This window comes from Triticum dicoccoides, chromosome 3A (genome assembly GCF_002162155.2).
Source record: "Triticum dicoccoides isolate Atlit2015 ecotype Zavitan chromosome 3A, WEW_v2.0, whole genome shotgun sequence".
Classification (NCBI taxonomy): Eukaryota; Viridiplantae; Streptophyta; class Magnoliopsida; order Poales; family Poaceae; genus Triticum; species Triticum dicoccoides.
Genome location: NC_041384.1, coordinates 422,373,513 through 422,391,137, shown reverse-complemented (window position 1 = coordinate 422,391,137; position 17,625 = coordinate 422,373,513). Strand labels below are relative to the sequence as shown.

The 17,625-nt window shown below is 51.7% G+C and overlaps 1 protein-coding gene across 1 annotated transcript; it reads left to right on the top strand.

The window, feature by feature from the left end:
* The first annotated feature begins 12,627 nt into the window (after nt 1-12,627).
* LOC119271589 (sucrose transport protein SUT4-like) lies at nt 12,628-16,593 on the top strand. The gene is made up of 7 exons (XM_037553350.1): nt 12,628-13,132; nt 13,958-14,001; nt 14,103-14,207; nt 14,575-14,684; nt 15,197-15,345; nt 15,986-16,066; nt 16,406-16,593. Exons 1-4 carry the CDS (start codon nt 12,884-12,886, stop codon nt 14,594-14,596), a joined length of 420 nt encoding a protein of 139 aa, XP_037409247.1. The 5' UTR covers nt 12,628-12,883; the 3' UTR covers nt 14,597-14,684; nt 15,197-15,345; nt 15,986-16,066; nt 16,406-16,593.
* Nucleotides 16,594-17,625: the final 1,032 nt, after the last annotated feature.

Here is a 17,625-nt window from a genome sequence, read left to right as displayed (position 1 = left end):
GTTGCTGGCGTTGCTGAACTCGCCATCGCTGTCCGCGTCACCGCCAGCGGCGTTAGGGCCGTTCACCACGCCGCCCTCGTCGGCCGCCACGATCACGTCGTCGTTGTCTGAAGCGAAGGCCCTGATAAGAGCATCCACATTGTCTTCCACCCAGTGCGCCAGGTCGCCTCGGACGGCCTGGGGGACTGGGGCGATGGAGGCGTCAAAATCAAAGTGGGGATTCATGTTCTGGAGGTGGCTGAAGACGCGAGAAAAGGCGCGCCCAAGCAGGGCGCGGCTCCTCTCCTCCACCAACCTGTCAGCCCTGACCGACCGCGCCTCCAGCTGCGTCACCACGTTAGTGAAGAACTAAAGATTGCCAGCATAGTTGACTACGTGCGGCTCGCCAACAGTCGCCTCATAGATGTTGCCCAAGGTTGTGTTGGCTCTCTCCCGGATCGCGGAAGCAGGAGGCCTCTCGAGACCGCCCCTAAGAAGAAGAAGACATCGTCCGGCCCGACCACTCAGGAGGCAGGCCCCTCTGGGCCCGCGCCTGCCCAAGGGGAACCTCCTTCCATTGCATAGGAAAGTGTGCCCGGCGCCCTCCTCAGGCAGGGCTCGGGGGCTCTCCCCTGGAGGGCCACCGACCTAGATAGGGTCACGAGGGAGGCGCTTGGGCACCACATGGAGGCGTGTTTCGAAGCACGTCTCCCTCAAGAAGGAGCAAGGCAAGGAGACCCAGACCCTTAGGAGTTCGTCAGCAAGGCCATTCAGGAGCTACAGGAGTCAAGAGTCATGAAAGGCGGCCGCCGCCTACCAGCAGTGGCTCCCCATCCAGGCGAGGATGGTGGGCTGCGCGTCTGCATCGACATACCAGGGCTCAACCGAGTCGCCTCTCTGGAGCATCTCTGGCCCTCGCGAGTGGGGCGCTGCGGAGGCCCACCCCACAGCTACGTTCGCATGCCTTACGGCTTGCCGAACACGGCTGACATGTACCAGCGCCTCATGAGGGGCATCACGGAGGCATGAGAGGCCAGGCGTTCCGCAGCCCTGGCAGGGATGGAGATGGCCCGCGAGGAGCCGCCAGCGCCTCCGGAGCCTCCCGAGGCCCCTGGGCCTGGAGGCTCGTGAGGATCGGCTCCCGCAGCCCACCGAGCCTGCTACACCAATGCTCCTTCGTCCTCAACATCATCAGGTGACATCTTTCGAGTTTTATTTCCAGCTGGGAGCACCCCCCCCCAGGGCTGCATTATTCCCAGGCCGCGTGGGTCCGTCCCTGCGGCGTGTATCCCTTTTTTATTTCATGTTGTTAGCTTACTTTGTTGGGGGCGCCCCTCAGGCTGCATGACCCCCCCAGGTCGCTCGGGCCTGACCCAGTGATGTCCGCCTTCCCAGCATCTGTTTGAACGAATCCACTCCTTTGCAGCTAATGTGTTTTACCTAGTTGCCTGCTTAGTTGACGCCAACTAACGGAGCTGCTCCCAAACGGCACGACGCTTGCGCATGGGTCCGTCCCTGCAACGCCGACAAACCTGGATGGCTGAGCTTTGGCCGCGGCAGCCCCGCATAGCGTCACCTCGTCAAGCCTTCAGTGCCTCACTACTCCTTGGAAGCAACCAACGGCTGACTGTCAATTGTCATGGCAACCCCTTGTTTTTTTATGATGGACCTGCAGGACCTCCTGAAGGAGCTGCGTCAGGCGAGGCCCTTGCGGTGCCTCCTTCGCTCTCGTCCGCGTGAACCGCTTGCATGTTAAAGGGGGGGTGCCTGAGCATCGCGACTCAGGGCTCCTACTGGCTCACTAGCCCTCACCCTCTGGCCTTGACCACGGCATCACGACCTGGCATACCAGGGATGGCTGAGACTCGCTCGAGGGCCGGGACCCGAGGACGTAGAGCAGAAAGGGGAGCAAAGGCGATAGGGGGAAGACACACGAGGACCTCACCGAGCAACCTCGTGCCTGCCGATGCACGGACCCGGCGACACACCAGAGAGCGGCCCCTGATTCTCGAGATAAGTCATCACCCGGAAGCGCCAGCTACCGTGGCACCACCCCCGCATCTAATGCTATCCCGTGTTAGCGACGCCGCTCTCATTTCTCACCAAACGACGGCTGCTTGGGCGCCAAAGGGGACCTCCTGAGCATCGTGACTCAGGGGCTCTCACCGGACTCCGGGTCGCTCACCTCCTGGCCTTGACCACGACATCGCGACCTGGCATACCAGCGACGGCTGAAGCCGCCTTGGGACTGGGACCTGTCGGCGCAGAGCACCAAGCCCTCGTGAGGTTCGAAAGGGAGGACTGAGCTAAGACGGAATGAGCAACTCGCGCAATTCTACGACAAGGGTTATATTAACAAAACAAGATCACAGGCACCTTACAAGCCCCCACGGGACGCGTTTTTGATTCCTCGCAGGGAACAGATCCTAAAGGGACACAAACTACGCGCGTCCCTGCAAAAGACGCCATCATCAACGGTGGGCCGTCAAGCACCGACGCCAACCCCATCCAGATCAGAGTCGGCGGCGGCCTGACGAGCCCGCCCTGCTCCAGGAGCGGTGCCAGCTCGGGGGCTCGTAGGTGTCGTCGCTTGTCTCCGGAGTTGCGAAGAGCTCGCCGGAGTCGCTGGAGCCTCCGACGCCTCCACCGCCTAAGGAGCCGCCAAGGGAGCGGTCGGTGGGCCCAGTCCTCGTCGCAGCAGGGTCCTGGCCACCTTCCCGGGGCAGCACTCCAGCTGGCGCCCGCTCGCATCGAAGACCTTGAAGAGCATCACCGAAGCACCATCGTAATCCAAGTGGATCGCGAAGACGCCCCTTGTCCTGCAAACCCGGGCGATCTCTCTCCAGCCCCGAGTTAGGAAGACCTCGCCCGGGGCAACGACCGCGACCTCTGCCTCTGTCGCGAGGGTGCTGCAGCCGGAGTGCTGCAGCCAGAGCTCCAGGGACTCCCCCTGCGGGATGATGGAGGCGAAGAAGGGAGGAAGGCGGATCCAAGACTGAAGAGGAATGGCGACGTGGAGCACGAACTCTTGGGAAGAGCCCTCGGTGTGGACCCCAGGGGGGACGACCCACACCTTCGTCACCCGTCGGCGCCGACGGCGGCGCCGCCCGTGGCAGTCAGCATCAGCTCCTTCAGGGCCCTCGACGTGGGCGTACAATGGAAGCGAGAACCCCGGCGGCCCCCGCTCACACCAAGGCCTCGACACCACCTGAAGGGCCCCCTCGTCCGGGCCACGGGGGGCGAGCCGTTTCTTCGGCGAGAGTGGGTCTGGTTCCTCTCGGGGAGCCTTTCCCTTCTCTGCCGTCGAGAACCGGCGGATCGAAGCCATCGCAGCAAGACGGAGCAAGGATCGGGAAGAAGGAGAAGCAAGGAGGGATGGACTGGAAGGGCGCGTGCTATTCCGTACTTATGGCCGGCGAAGGCCAACCGCCTACCCCCACAATTGCAGGTAATCATGACCCACTTTGCATGCAGGGACTTGTCCAGTCCGTGCAGTTGCCGAGGCGCCATGGGGAAGTGGAGGTGCCCACGTCCAATCAACCGCCACGCGGCGCCCAAGGCCGCAGGCTGTTAGGGCCCGCGGCGCTTCGCTCTTGCACTTCCGCCTCCCTGCATGGCCAAGCCCGGGCGCGCCTTCGGCCCGGGGGCTACTATCGGCATTCTGGGAACGGGGGTCCCTAGACTTGCCTGCCTGCGGCTTGCGGCGTGGCTCAAAGGGGGGCCCAGCGCGGCCCATCTTCACCAACACAAACCCAAGACCCTCGCGAGGGGACAAGCCTCGCGGGACGGACAACGCGGAGCTTCCTCAGGCACGGCCTCGTCAGGCTGGCTCGCGAGGAGGCGGAGAGATCAAGGCGGGGTACCTCACGAGGTGCCAGCCCGCGCAGTGTCCTCCTTTCCTCTTTGGTGCAAAGGGGCAAGCGCAACCGCGGGTATCGAGGCATCAGGCAAAGGTTGCCATTTCGGTGCAACGAGACCAAGGTCAGGAGGACTACGAGAGGGAGGTCACCGTGGAGCCCAAGACAGCGTCATCACCAGAGCTTTGCGCAGGCGAAGACTACTTTTATCAGGATAGCTGATACTAGTTGTCCCCCTTCAAATTAGCCCGCCATTGTTGGCTCCCTTCCCGCTCGATATTTGGGAAGAGGACCAGGGCCTCTATAAATAGGACCAGCCACCCACAGATCAAAGGGGGGTTGGAAGGAGAGAGAGGGATCGAAGGATAAAAAAGATCAGGTAGAGAGAGAGAAGGGTGACTGAGCTCCTCCCAGCAGTTCATCGCCCCAGCCAAGAACAGACCCTCGCGAGGCTGTTCTTCCTTGTATTGTTCATCATCATCAGCCCAAGAGGCAATCCACCACACCACACACTGGAGTAGGGTATCACACCACAACGGTGGCCCGAACCAGTATAAACCCTGTGTCTCTTGTGTTGTTCTTTCCATAGTTAAATCTTAGCGAGGCGAAGGGGTGCAGGTAGGTAGGAGGCGAAATCTCCGCGCGCACCCCAGTGTTCGAACCTCAAGGGTCTGCCAGAACCCGATATCCGATAGCCCCCGCTTGAGCCACGCCGCAGGCCGCAGGCAGGCAAGTCTGGGGACCCCCATTCCCAGAACGCCGAAAGTAGCCCCCGAGCCCAAGGCGCGCATGGGCTTGGCTTAGCAGAGAAGCAAAGGGGCAAGCGTGAAGCGTCGCGGGCCCTAACAACCTGCGGCCTTGGGCACCGTGTGGCGGTTGATTGGGCGTGGGCATTTGCACTTCCCACGACGCCTCGGCAACTACACGACTTGACAAGTCCCTGCATGCAAAGATATGGGTCACGATTACCTGAGGTCATGATGCCCGGCGGTTGGCCTTCCCCGGCTATAAGTACGGGGCCGCGTGAGCTCCGCCGGTTCACCCCTTTCCGTCACTCCTCCTCTTCTTCTTCCCCATCCTTGCTTCCTCTTGCACCGATGGCACCGATCCGCCGGTTTTCAGCTGAGGAGAAGGGAAAGGCCCCTGGAGAGGGTCCTGACCCCCTCCTGCCGAAGAAGCGGCCAATCCTTTGTCACCGGGACGAAGGCGCCTGGCAGGTGGTGTCGAGGCCGTGGTACGAGCGGCCGCCTCCTGGGTTTCCGCTGCCCTTGCACACCCGCGTCGTAGGCCCTAGGGGGGAGGGCGCCGAGCAACACCGACAGCGTCGCCGCCGACGCCGGCGAGTCACAGTGGTGCGCGTCGTCCCCCCTGGAGTCCACGCGGAGCGCTCCTCTCACGAGCTTGTGCTTCACGCCGCCATGCCTCCAACTTCGTGGATCCGCCTTCCTCCCTCCTTCACCTTCGAGATGTCGCCGAGCGGGGCCCCGGAGCTCTGGCTACAGCACGCCGACTGTGGCACCCCTGCAACCGGAGCGGAGGTCGCGGTCGTCGCTCTGGGCAAGGTCTTCATGACCCGGGGCTGGGGTGAGATTGCCCAGGTCTGTCGCGCGGACAGCGCCTTGGTGATCCATCTTGAATATGACGGCACCTCCTTGATGTTCTTCATGGTCTTTGATGCAGAAGGATGCCGACTGGAGTGCTGCCCTAAGGGAAGCAGTAGTGGTGACGAACTGGCGAGGACCAGCCCCGCCTGTTGGTCCTCCTGCAGCTCCTTAGGCAGCAGCGGAGGGACTGCGGGCTTCAGCGGCTCCCCCGAACTCCCCGCGACCCCGGAGACGAGCGACGACAGCTACGAGCCTCCGAGCTCGCGCCGCGCTCGGAGTGAGGCAGCTGCATCGGGCCGCCAACGCCACTGATCTGGATGGGATTGGCGCCGGCACTGGGCAGCCCACTGTTGATGATGGTGTCGCCTGGGGAGGTGCTAGCAAGTAGCGTTCCTTAGGGTTAGCACATTTTGTTCCCTGCAAGGAATTAAAGCAACACCCCGCGGGGGTATGTAAGGCGTCTGCCATGCTTTTGTAATTACTATATCCTTAATATGAATTAGCGTGAGGTGTCCGTTCTGTTCCGGCTAAGCTCCCCCTTTCTATCCTCACGAGGACTTGGCGCTCTACGCTGACAGGTCCCAGTCCCCAGGCAAGCTTCAGCCGTCGCTGGTATGCCAGGTCGCGATGTCGTGGTCAAGGCCAGGAGGTGAGCGGCCCGAGGTCCGGTAAGAGCCCCCGAGTCGTGATGCTCGGGAGGTCCCCTTTAGCGCTCAAGCAATCCTTGCTGGGCGAGAAAGGAAGGTAGCATCACCATGACAGAGTTGCACTGGGCGGGGATTTAGCGTTGCGTTGGTCTAGCTTTTGCGACGGCGCGACTTATCTTGTGTGTCTGACGTAGTTCCTCGGAGAGGCGCCTGGCCCGAGAGGCGGTGGTCGAGGTACTGCTGGGTTAGGCCCTCGCGAGCTTCTTCCCACTCCCCCGCACTTTCCTTAACGCTCTATGTCCTCAGGTCCCGGCCCTCGAGCGAGCTCAACCGCCGCTGGTATGACAGGTTGCGATGTCGTGGTTCAAGGCCAGGGGGTGAGGGCTGGAGAGCCAGTAGGAGCCCATGAGTCGCGATGCTCAGGTACCCCCCTTTTAACGTGCAAGCGGTCCGTGCCGAAGAGAGGGAGAGAGAGCTCACGATGCCCCCAACGTTGCTCCTGGAGTAGGTCCTGCACACCAATCATGAGGAGAAACAAGACCTGTCGTTACGGTCGCCGGCCAACCTATGGTCACTCCGAGGGAGCGGTCAGGGCACTAAGGGCCTGGTGAGGTGGCGCCGTGCGGGGTTGCCGCGGCCAGAGCTGGACCACTCAGGTTTATCAACGCTGCAGGGACGGACCCGTGCGCAAGCGTCATGCCAGAGCGAGCAGCTCTTCAAATAGGCGTCGATGGAGCAGGTGATTAGGTCAGGTATGTTAAGCACATAGGAGGAAATCCAATTTCAAGCAAGCGCAGGTAAAAGTAACCGCTGCTGGGTCGGGCCCGAGCGGCGTGGGGATGATGCAGCCCGAGGGGCGCCCCCAACAGGGTAAGTAAAGAGCATAACCAAAATGGATACATGCCGCGGGGACGGACCCACGCGGCCTGGGAATGGTGCAGCCCTGTGGGCGCTCCCAGCTGAAAGTAGAACTCTGAAAGATGTCACCTGGTGCTGTTGAAGACGAAGTGATGCTGAGGAAGTGAGCGATGCGTAGTGAAGACGTCGGCCCTCATGAGCCCCCAGGCCCAGGGGCCTCGGGAGGCTCTGGTGGCACGTGCAGGTCTTCGGGGACCATCGCCACCTCCGCCAGGACCGTGCGATGCCTGACCTCCTGAGCCTCCAAAATGCTCCTCGACAGGCGCTGATGTGCGGCGACCGCGCTCGACAGGCCGAAGGGCATGCGAACATAGTTGTGGGGTGGTCCCATGCAGCGCCCTACGGCCGAAGGCCATAGGCGCTCCTGGGACGCAGCTCGGTTGAGCCCTGGTACGTCGACGCGGGCACACAGTCCTCCATCCTCACCTGGATGTGGGGCCACGGCAGGTAAGCGGCGACTGGCGCGCATGACTCTGGTAGCTCTTGGGTGTTCCTTGCGATGAACTCCTGAGGGTTTTGTCTCCTTTGACTTGTACCTTTCTGAGGGAAGCGTGCCTGAAAGCACCCCTCCAAGTGGTGCCCGAGCGCCTCTCCCATGACCTTGGTAAGGTCGGTGGCTCTCCAAGAGAGAGCCCCCGAGCCCTGCCTGAGGAGGGCGCCGGGCGCGCCTTTCTATGCACGAGAGGGCGGCGCTCCCTGATCGGGCGCGAATCCTTATGCAATACCTCCGGAGGTGCCTGCTTCCTTGTGGCTCTGGCTAGGCGAGGTCTTCTTCTTCTTGAGGGTCGCCTCGGGAGGCCTCCCGCTCCTGCGATCTGGGTCTTCGATTGCTGCGGCTTGGAACGCACGCTCGAGCGAGCACACTGCGTCCCTTTCTTCACAGGGTACGGTGATGACTCCACCGCTTCCTGGCATCTTGAGGACATTGTAACCATGGTGAGTCACTGCCATAAACTTGGCTAGGGCTGGGTACCCGAGGATGGCGTTGTACGGCAGGCGGATGTGAGCGACATCGAAGTCGATGAGCTCGGTGCAATAGTTGTTGCGTTGCCCGAAGGTGACCGGAAGGCGAACCTGCCCAATTGGAACAGTGGAACCATCGGTGACTCCTGAGAAAGGCTTGGTTGGCTGAAGCTGGTCGTATGGCACTTGAAGATTATTGAACGTCTCAACGGACAGGACATTGAGTCCTGCCCCGCCATCAATGAGGGTCCTGGTGACCTGCACGTTGCTGATGACTTGGGAGCAAAGCATCAGGAGGACTCCGGGCGTTGCCGCACACTTGAGCTGGTCTGGGGAACTGAATGTGATCGCGCATGAAGACCACCTGAGAGGGCGCGTGGCCTCAATCTTGGGAAGGACTGCATTCACCTCGCGAGCAAACTGCTTGAAGATGCGCTGTGAGGCTGGGGCCTGGGAGCCGCCCAAGATGCAAGCAATTGCACATGGCTCTTGGAAGCCCCCAGCCCCATCGTCTTGGTGTTGGTCTTCGTTCCTCCTTGGTGGAGGCGGCAGAGGAGGGAGGCCTGCGTTGCCGTGGGGACGGTCCTCACGAGGCTGGTCCCTCCAGCCTCCCTCGCAAGGCTGGTCCTGCCAGCGGTCCTCGCGAGGGCGGTCACGCCATCCCTGACGAAGGCCACAGTCTTCCCTTCGTCCACTGCCTCTTCCTCCTCCTCGGCCATAGCCCCTATCGTTGCGCTCTGGGCGACGGCCGATTCACCCATCTCGCACGGCTCTGAGCTCTTGACATTCGTTGGTGTTGTGGGTGTCACTACAAGAAATATGTCAACTTGTGACCTTCTGTTAGTGACCCTAGAAGAATTGGTCATAAATCTATGACCATTTGAGACCAATTGGTCAAAAGCTGTTCGGGGGGCTCCAAACCCTAAACTATATCGACCATTTTGGTCAGAAAGGTCGTAATTTCCTTACACGAAATGTTCATAAAGCAGACATCACTGGTCCGCTGCCTTATTTCTAGCTGATCACGACCAATATAGATGGTCATAACCTTGTAAGTTGTGGTGGATTGCTATGACTAGGCGCCACCTCATCAGTTTTGCCTATGTGTCATTCCATGTGTCATTTTTTCCCTAGGTTGTGAAGCAACCTATATTTCTATTAGTCCCAAAATTCCGAAAAAAATCTCATAAATTCTTTGGATCATATCTTTGTCAAATATGTCAAAAACCTTCCTCGCCTAGTTAAAATATAATTCAACAATATTTATTTTCCTATTCTGTTCAGAACAGCACTTTGTGAAGGAAGTGCTATTTTTATATTCTTGATTGCCCTCAAAAGTTTTGGGCACTCTTTCCTATCCAAATCATTGCCTCATGACAAAATTCAGCTCCATTTGCCTAGTAAATGTTCCTCGGCAAATTTCCAAAGTTTTTGTTCAGCTAGAAGCTTTGTGAAGGAAGTACTAGCCATGCACATACAAATGGCATGAAATTTATATAGTGCCTTCATATGCCCAAATTATCACCCTCCTCCAAATTGCAGCTCAATCAAATCATCTATGTGAGCCCAGCTTCAATTTTTATTTTTTGTCCAGATTGGCACATTGCAAAGCAAGTGCTATCTATACCACTCCTACTGCCTCAAACTTTTTGGTCAATCTTCCATACCCAAATCATTTCCACATGCCAATATTCAGCTCTATTTTCCTAGTAAATCTTCCTCGGCAAATTCCCAAAGTTTCTATTCACCTAGAAGCTTTGTGAAGGAAGTACAAGATAGGAATATCGTAATGAGTTGAATTTTTGCCACATATTTTATATGCCAAAGTCATAGCTCTACACAAACTTTTAGATCTATCTAACAATACATGTGAGCTCACCATCGAATCTTTGTTTCTTGTAATATTTTTAGATTGTGAAGAAACAACATTTTATATTGCTTTATAATTGCTGAAAATTTACCAGGACATTACCCTGACAATAGAAACCCCCTACACCAAATTTCAGCATAATACAATCATCTATGTAAGCCCAACTTCAATTTCTATTTTCTGTGCAAATTGGCACATTGCAAAGCAAGTGTTATCGAGACACCTCCTATTGTCCTCAAACTTTTTGTGCCATCTTACATATACAAATCATTGACACATTCCAATATTCAGCTCCATTTTCCTATTAAATCTTCCTCAGCAAATTTCTAAAGTTTCTATCCAGAGAGAAGCCTTATGAAGGAAGTACAAGCTAGGATTATCCAAATGGTATAAAAAAATTACAGTGCTTTACTGTGCCCAAATTACCATACTCCACAAAATTTCAGCTCAATCCACTTATCCATTTGAGCCCAGCTTCAACATCCATATTTCTGCCCGATGTGGTACTTTGCAAAGCAAGTGCCATCCAAACTCCTCCATTTGAGTTGAAAATTTGCCAACACAGTCTCCCTAGTAGATGATCATCCTCAGCCAAAACTTAGGCCCATTGGCCTTGTGAATTTTCCGTACCGCTAATCAAACACTTGGCTGCTAATTCATGTTTGAGCATAGTTCGGTCTCCTCGTGAGATTCTTCTGTTGTTATTTTCTTCATAGCATCTACCTAGGGAGTGCCCAACCTACTAGACATGCCTAGGCTGCCCAAAACGCATGGCAATGCCAAGGTCACGCGGTGACCACGCGACGGGCATGCAAGTCTACGCGCTTTGGAGTTGGGGCCCTGGGCCACCGTCCAAACCTCAATGTATCACCACCAAAACCATGTATTTATGCTTAAATAGATACTTTTGTACCTAAAAATGATTTTTGTAAAAAAATAAAGAGCAAACTATAAGTCAGCTGCAGTTCAAATTTGACCCGTTTCCTGCTGAATCATCGGAAATTTGTCTTTTTCACAAGAGCTGGATAAAAACTTTTGACACCCAACCATTTTGTCAATTTTGCATTAAATATGGCCTAGTATTTTGTAAAATTTATTTGGTACAATTTTGCAACAGATATTTGGTAGGTCCATCACAAAAAAACCTCATTTTGGGCATTCGAAAAATGGAAAATGATTTTTTCATGCAAAGAAAATAAAAACTTCCTTAGGAAACATTGTTTGTCATTCCAATATGCACCCTTATGCACAATATGAGATCATTTGAACAAATTATGCCATGAATGTGTCCATAAGATTGATCATTTTGCTTGAAAGCCATTGATCTCCACACATGATAACTCATTTCTGAGAACACTTTTTTAAAATAATTATCGTAGTACAAGTTTGTTATTTTTATTGGTAACTTGGCCACATGTAATGACACAATGCGAAGGTTTTCCAATTTTTTGATTTATTTTGAATTTTTTATGCCTGTTTCAAAATGCGGTCAAAACGGCGAGAATGACCGTTCCTAGCTAGTGGTGGAATATTGGGAAAAAATTGGTATTTCTCTGATTAAATAGATACTAATGTACCTAGAAATGATTTTTGGAAAAAATAAAGAGCAAACTATGAGGCAGCTGCACTTCAAATTTTACCCGCTTTCAACTGAATCGGCGGAAATTTGTCTTTTTCACCAGAGGTGTATAATAACTTTTGACAACCAACCATTTTGTCAATTGTGCATTATATATGGCCTAGTATTTCATAAAAATGACCCGGTCCCATTTTGCAACAAATATATGGTAGGTCCTTCACAAGAAAACTCATTTTGGGCACTCGAAAAATGGAAAATGATTTTTTCGTCCAAAGAAAATGAAAACTTCCTTAGGAAACATTGTTTGCCATTCCAAGATGCACCCTCGTGCACAATATGAGATCATTTGAACAAACTATACCATGAATGTGTGCATAAGATCGATCATTTGGCTTGAAAGCCATTGATCTTCACACATGATATCTCATTTCTGAGAACACAATTTTTTAATAATTATTGTAGTACAAGTTTATTATTTTTACTGGTAACTTGGCCACATGTAATGACACAATGCGAAGGTTTTCCAATTTTTTGAATTATTTTGAATTTTTTTATGCCCGTTTCAAAATACGGTCAAAACGGCGGGAATGACCGTTCCTAGCTAGTGGTTGAATCTTAGAATTTTTTTGGTGTTTTTGTGATTAAATAGATATTTTTTTTACCTAGAAATGATTGGAAGAGCAAACTATGAGGTAGCTGCAGTTTAAATTTTACCCGGTTCCTACTGAATCGGCAAAAAATTGTCTTTTTCACAAGAGGTGGATCAAAACTTTTGACACCCAACCATTTAGTCAGTTATGCATTAAATATGGCCTAGTATCTATGAAAAATGATTTGGTCCAATTTTCCAACAAATATATGATAGTTCCTTCACAAAAACCCGATTATTGGCACTCAAAAAATTGAAAAATGATATTTTGTGCAAAGAAAATGAAAACCCCTCAAATCAACATTGTTTGTTGTCCCAAGATACACACATGTGCACAATATTGGTACATTTTCAAGTTACGAAAGGACAATATGTTCAATATTCACCCTAATTAGGAGGGTAAAAAATACAAGAGAAATAAAAGGAAAAGACAAAATTACATAAGCTCAATTGTGATTGGTGAAATCAGTATGGCATGGATTGATGACATGGCAAAGATCCGTCCATCGATCCATTCATACAGCCCACCGCAACAAACCCCTATCACTCTCTCGCCTGAACCCCACCCGACCCCTCGTGCCCGCCTCTCTCCCTCTTGCGCGAACCCTAGCGCTTCCCTCCTCCCTCCCGCCGCCATCTCCATCGTCCGATCCCAGCGACCTCTCGCCAATTTTGTCCTCTTCCCTCCGCTTTCCGCCCCGTGCCCTCCCGCATCTGCCTGCCTCCCAGCAGATCTCGCCGCCCTGCACCACCACCGTGGCACGCCGGACCCTGACCTAACCCCCCCTACCCCGGGATCTGCCGGTGCCCGCCGGACATGGACTCCGGCAGGGGCGGCAGGGCCACGGCAATCCGCATGTCGTACCACCACATCCGGGACGCCGAGATGGAGCTCGTCCGCCTCAATAGCACCAGCAGTGGCGGTGACGCCGACCGGCCCAAGGAGGAGCAGGGCAGCGGCAGGAAGGGCGCGCCCAAGTACCGGGTGGTGCTGGTCTGCATGGTCGCCGCCGGCGTGCAGTTTGGCTGGGTGATGCAACTCTCCCTCCTCACCCCATACATCCAGGTACCAAACGAGCAGCCCTGCACCTCACTAGATCTCGCCCAAACCCTGCTTATCTTGCTGCTCGTGGCAGGGAATACTCTCTGTTGAGTATGCATGCGTTTTTTGGAAGGCAAGAACCATGTATCATTCCCCAATTTTGTTCCGACTCACGCCACCGCAACTGCAAATGCGGGCTCCTAACTACATCCATGCCATGTATGATGCGTGTGACACTAGCAAGCAGTAACTCTTTACCCACGGCCTAGGTTCTATTCCTGCTGCCTGATTTACCATCTAGATCTGCCACCGCGTGTTGCTAGGATTGACCCGACGGCTTGTCTCCCCCGTGGTGTTTGGCATGTGAAAGATGATGATTCGAGTTTGCCAGATCCAGCGTTTAACCTCGATGTAGAGCCCTGATCCAGGCGGATGCCGCCTTCGATTTTTTGGTGTGAAAAGTACTGGGCACCAGTGTGTGATAATTCCAATGCCAATTGTGTTCAATTTAAGATACTCTTCAGATCTGAAGTATGTACTGGAGTTGCTGTTGATTCATTCATATTGCTTCAGTAAATGTTCAGTGCTGTGTTTTTTATTTTAGTACTATTGTCCAAGTCTTGGACCTCTTGTCATTGCTATGACTAGATTCAAGGAGAATTTTCTGAAAAGTAGATAGAGGAATAGTTACTCTATGAAGCATTTTTACATTCTGTGAAAAATACTTCTTTGAGAAATGCAACTTCTTTGACAATGATGTAAGATTGTTCACATGCCTGAGAAAAGGAATAGTTACTCTATGAAGCATTTTCATTTTCGATGTCTGACAGCAATGTTACCCTGTTACAGATCTCAAATAAGCAGTATCACTACGATGGATGCGGCATCTGCAGGCAAGTGCCTAATTTATGGTCATCCTTCTTTTCGTCGAAACATTTACTCTTTTTCTCTTCCAGAATGATAAAACGTTGGATACATTGTTCTCCTTTTTCAGAACTGGTGGCATGGATGACTTCTTCCACTGTGAACTGGTGGCATTGATACTCTACTTATCAATGGATCGATATATTAGGCCGGCTGCCTTTGCTCTGATCGACAGGTTGGTCAATGAGTGTAGATCAAGTTTCCTTGTTTCTCTCTAAACACGGCAAATTGTGCAGCACTACGGCTATCGTATCTTAAATAGTAGAATAGGGTGTTGACCATTGCTATGATTGAGGGACAACTCAACCGTATCTTAATTTGTCTGGTCCCGTCTAACCACCACATTCAGACTTTCCATCTAGAGTTGTGGATCTCTATGTTACCCTACTTAAATCAATTATTTCTACTTGGTCGTGCAACCGACATTTACTTGTCAAAACTTGCTCTTCCCTTTTATAGATTATAATTACTACTCCAGTTTTCAGCAAGTAGCAGTACAAATCAAATTAGCCCAACAAACTGAGTATTTCCTTTGGCCACAGGTGCAGGCAACTGTTCTTGTAACAGAGAAGGAACAGATCAATGACGACATCGTTGCTTTGGTCAGGCATCATGGGGTCACAAAGATTGTTATGGGTTCTATACAGGACAAGTAAGCGCCACTCTCACTCTTGCCATCTACTATGTGTAATTAGGAGTAGGACATGGTACTCTTGCTTGTACTACACAAGGATTTGTACGTACTGCTGCTGAAACATGATGTTTGTTACTCACCAAGTGGGTATTCGACACTTCCCAACTGGCCTCAATGTCTCGACTCTTGGCCTTGTTCAGTTAGCCATGAAAAGCACTGATAAAACTAGAAACAAAATAGGCAAGTGGTCCTCTCATACTGTTTTGTTTTGCGGACACGTTAAATAGAAGATCCTAGTAAGATGTGATAAGCCTTCATTGTTCACTAAAAGCACCTGGTCGTGCATATAATGCTGTGATTGCCAATTTTTTTGTCTTATGCCCATCTGTTGTTGTTATTTGCTTGGGGCGTTCTTCATTAAAATAGGAACAGTGGCTGTTATCCACTTGCTGAGTTTGTGGAGATCAACTTTTTTGGTAGATGCTTTTTATCACTTACCTAACTTTTGTCCTCTCCATCTAAAAATGCAGCTGCTTCAAGTTAAAAGCGGGCCACAACAAAGAATATTTTATGGCAAAGAATGCTCTAGCAGTTTGTGAAATTTGGTTTGTATGGAGAGGAAGACGCATCTGGACCAGAGAAGCAAGTGCAGCCATTGACATCTGGACCAGAGACCAAAGTAAGATGGTGCACAGCCGCATATGGCGTCCTATTTTATTGTAGTGGTACTATATATGGTCTAATATATCACCGAATATCCATATGTTGTTTTGATCCTGATGATGATGTTGTAGCATAAAGTGGACACCATATTCGGTTTCTCTAGATGCTTTAGCTCTGGTGGTTTCTTGTTTGATGCACATTGTTATTTGCAGGGCTGTGAGTATATTTCCAAGGAAATATACTGACCCTACTGGCCTGCTGCTGCTTGTACTGACTGCTGCTTTTGTTGGCCTGTTGCTGGCCTATTGCTGGCTGCTGCTTTAGCTGATTGCTTTGGTCGCTGGCTTGCTGCTTTTGCGCCGTGTTGTATTGCTGTTGTTTGCTTGCTGGTAGCTGCTACTGCTAGCTAATGTTGTTGCCTGTTGGTGCCTCTAGCTGGTGCTACAAATTTCTAATTTGTTGTTAACTCATGCTTGCTTGTGAAGTTGTGATATGATCTGCCCATTGCTTGCTTGATAAGCTTCTCAGTTCTTATTACAATGTAGTGATTTACATTGTTACATGGTATATGATGCTTTCAAAGTTTTGTTCGATGCTTCGCTAGCTTGCTGGTTGCTCCTGCTAACATCTTGCCATCTTCTCTATGATGTATGTAGGTGTTGCCCGCTGCATTGGAGGGAAAGGGTCAGAGGACAACGCATAAAGAGGGAGGAGCAACATACTGGAGAGAGAACAAGGTTATAAACTGCTCTTTGTTGTCCGTATTTACATTCTAACATTATTTTTTATGGCAAACTGCTCTTTGTTGTCCGTATTCATACAACAGTGTAGAAAACCCATAATTGCGCCTAATTGCGCTTATCACGCCTAAGCTAAAAAAGCGCAAGTAGGTGGTCGAACGCATAATTAACACCCAGCGTTTTCTCAAACTTTGCACATAAGTATCAGGCCATATGTTTTCTTATAAGCAAACTAAGTTGAAACATACTAGTGCTATCGTGATTTTCATACTACATCCATTCATTTATTAGTTTGATGTTTTACATGCTTCTGATGCTTGATCCTTTCAATGCTAGGTGATTTGATTTTCGGAAGTTGGAAGAGGAAGACGATGAAGCATGCCTCTTGTTCTGGTTGTACTTCGTAGCTAATTATATTGTAATCGGTAGTAGTCAGCATATATGTTTCTATGAATACTATGTAAAGACTGTAATAGGCTAATTTTGCCTACCATTTGAAGAATTTAGTTATGTTCCATCTGAAATATTTTTCTTTTGTGTTCTGTGAAATGTGAGAAGTAGAAAGTTGGCAAGTTAGACCAACTTAATGAAAAAGTCCCCAAAATTAAATGGATTGTAAAATGGCCAAGGCCCAAACAAGAACTGGACTGTAAAAAGGCCGAGGCCTCAAATGGATTGTAAAAAAATGAAATAGACTGTAAAAGTCTGGAAAATAGAAGGCTAAATTGTTGGGCCAGGCCCATGTAGCTAATCAAAACATTGGGAAAAAATACATTAAATGGGATGAATTAATGGGCATGGCCCATATAGACACCTAATCGGACCGGGCTGATTCTTGTCAATGATCTTTTCATTTGGTCGCAATTTTGCCACGTCGGATCCGACGTGGCCTGGGCAGACAGCTAGTGACCAAAGCAAAAGGTCGTTGAACCAATGACCTTTTGTTTTGGTCGTAAACGTCTACGACCTTCTCACAGAGAAGGTCGTTAATTTCAGTTTACGACTGCCAGCTTTTGACTATCTGTTTTTGGTCACAAAAAGGTCACAAATGGAAAACAATGACCATTCAGTGACCAACAGTGATGGTCGCAAGTTGACATATTTCTTGTAGTGTGTGGAGGTCGTGCTACACGCAGTACCGTCCGCCCTTGGATGACTCAGGCTGATCCCTGCCTCGCTTGGTGTCCGGTTCCGCTGCTAGCACGGCAGCCCCCTTGCGCTTCACGTCCTTGGCCTTGAGCTTCTTTTCTTCCGGTCGGCTGCCGGGAGCTCGAGGAGGGAGAGACGCCCTTCCTCAGCCCTGACGCACTTGGTCGCCAAGTTGAACAGCTCCATGGATGTGCACAGGTCTTCATGGATTGCTAGCTCTTCCTTCATCTTGACGTCGCGCACGCCGTCGGAGAAGGCTGAGATGATGGCTTCTTCAGTCACCTTGGGGATCTTGAGGCGAGCGTAGTTGAAGCACTGGATGTACTTCTGCAGGGTTTCTCCTGTCTGTTGCTTGATGCAGCGCAGGTCGCTCACGGCCGGGGGGCGGTCGCGAGTGCCCTGGAAGT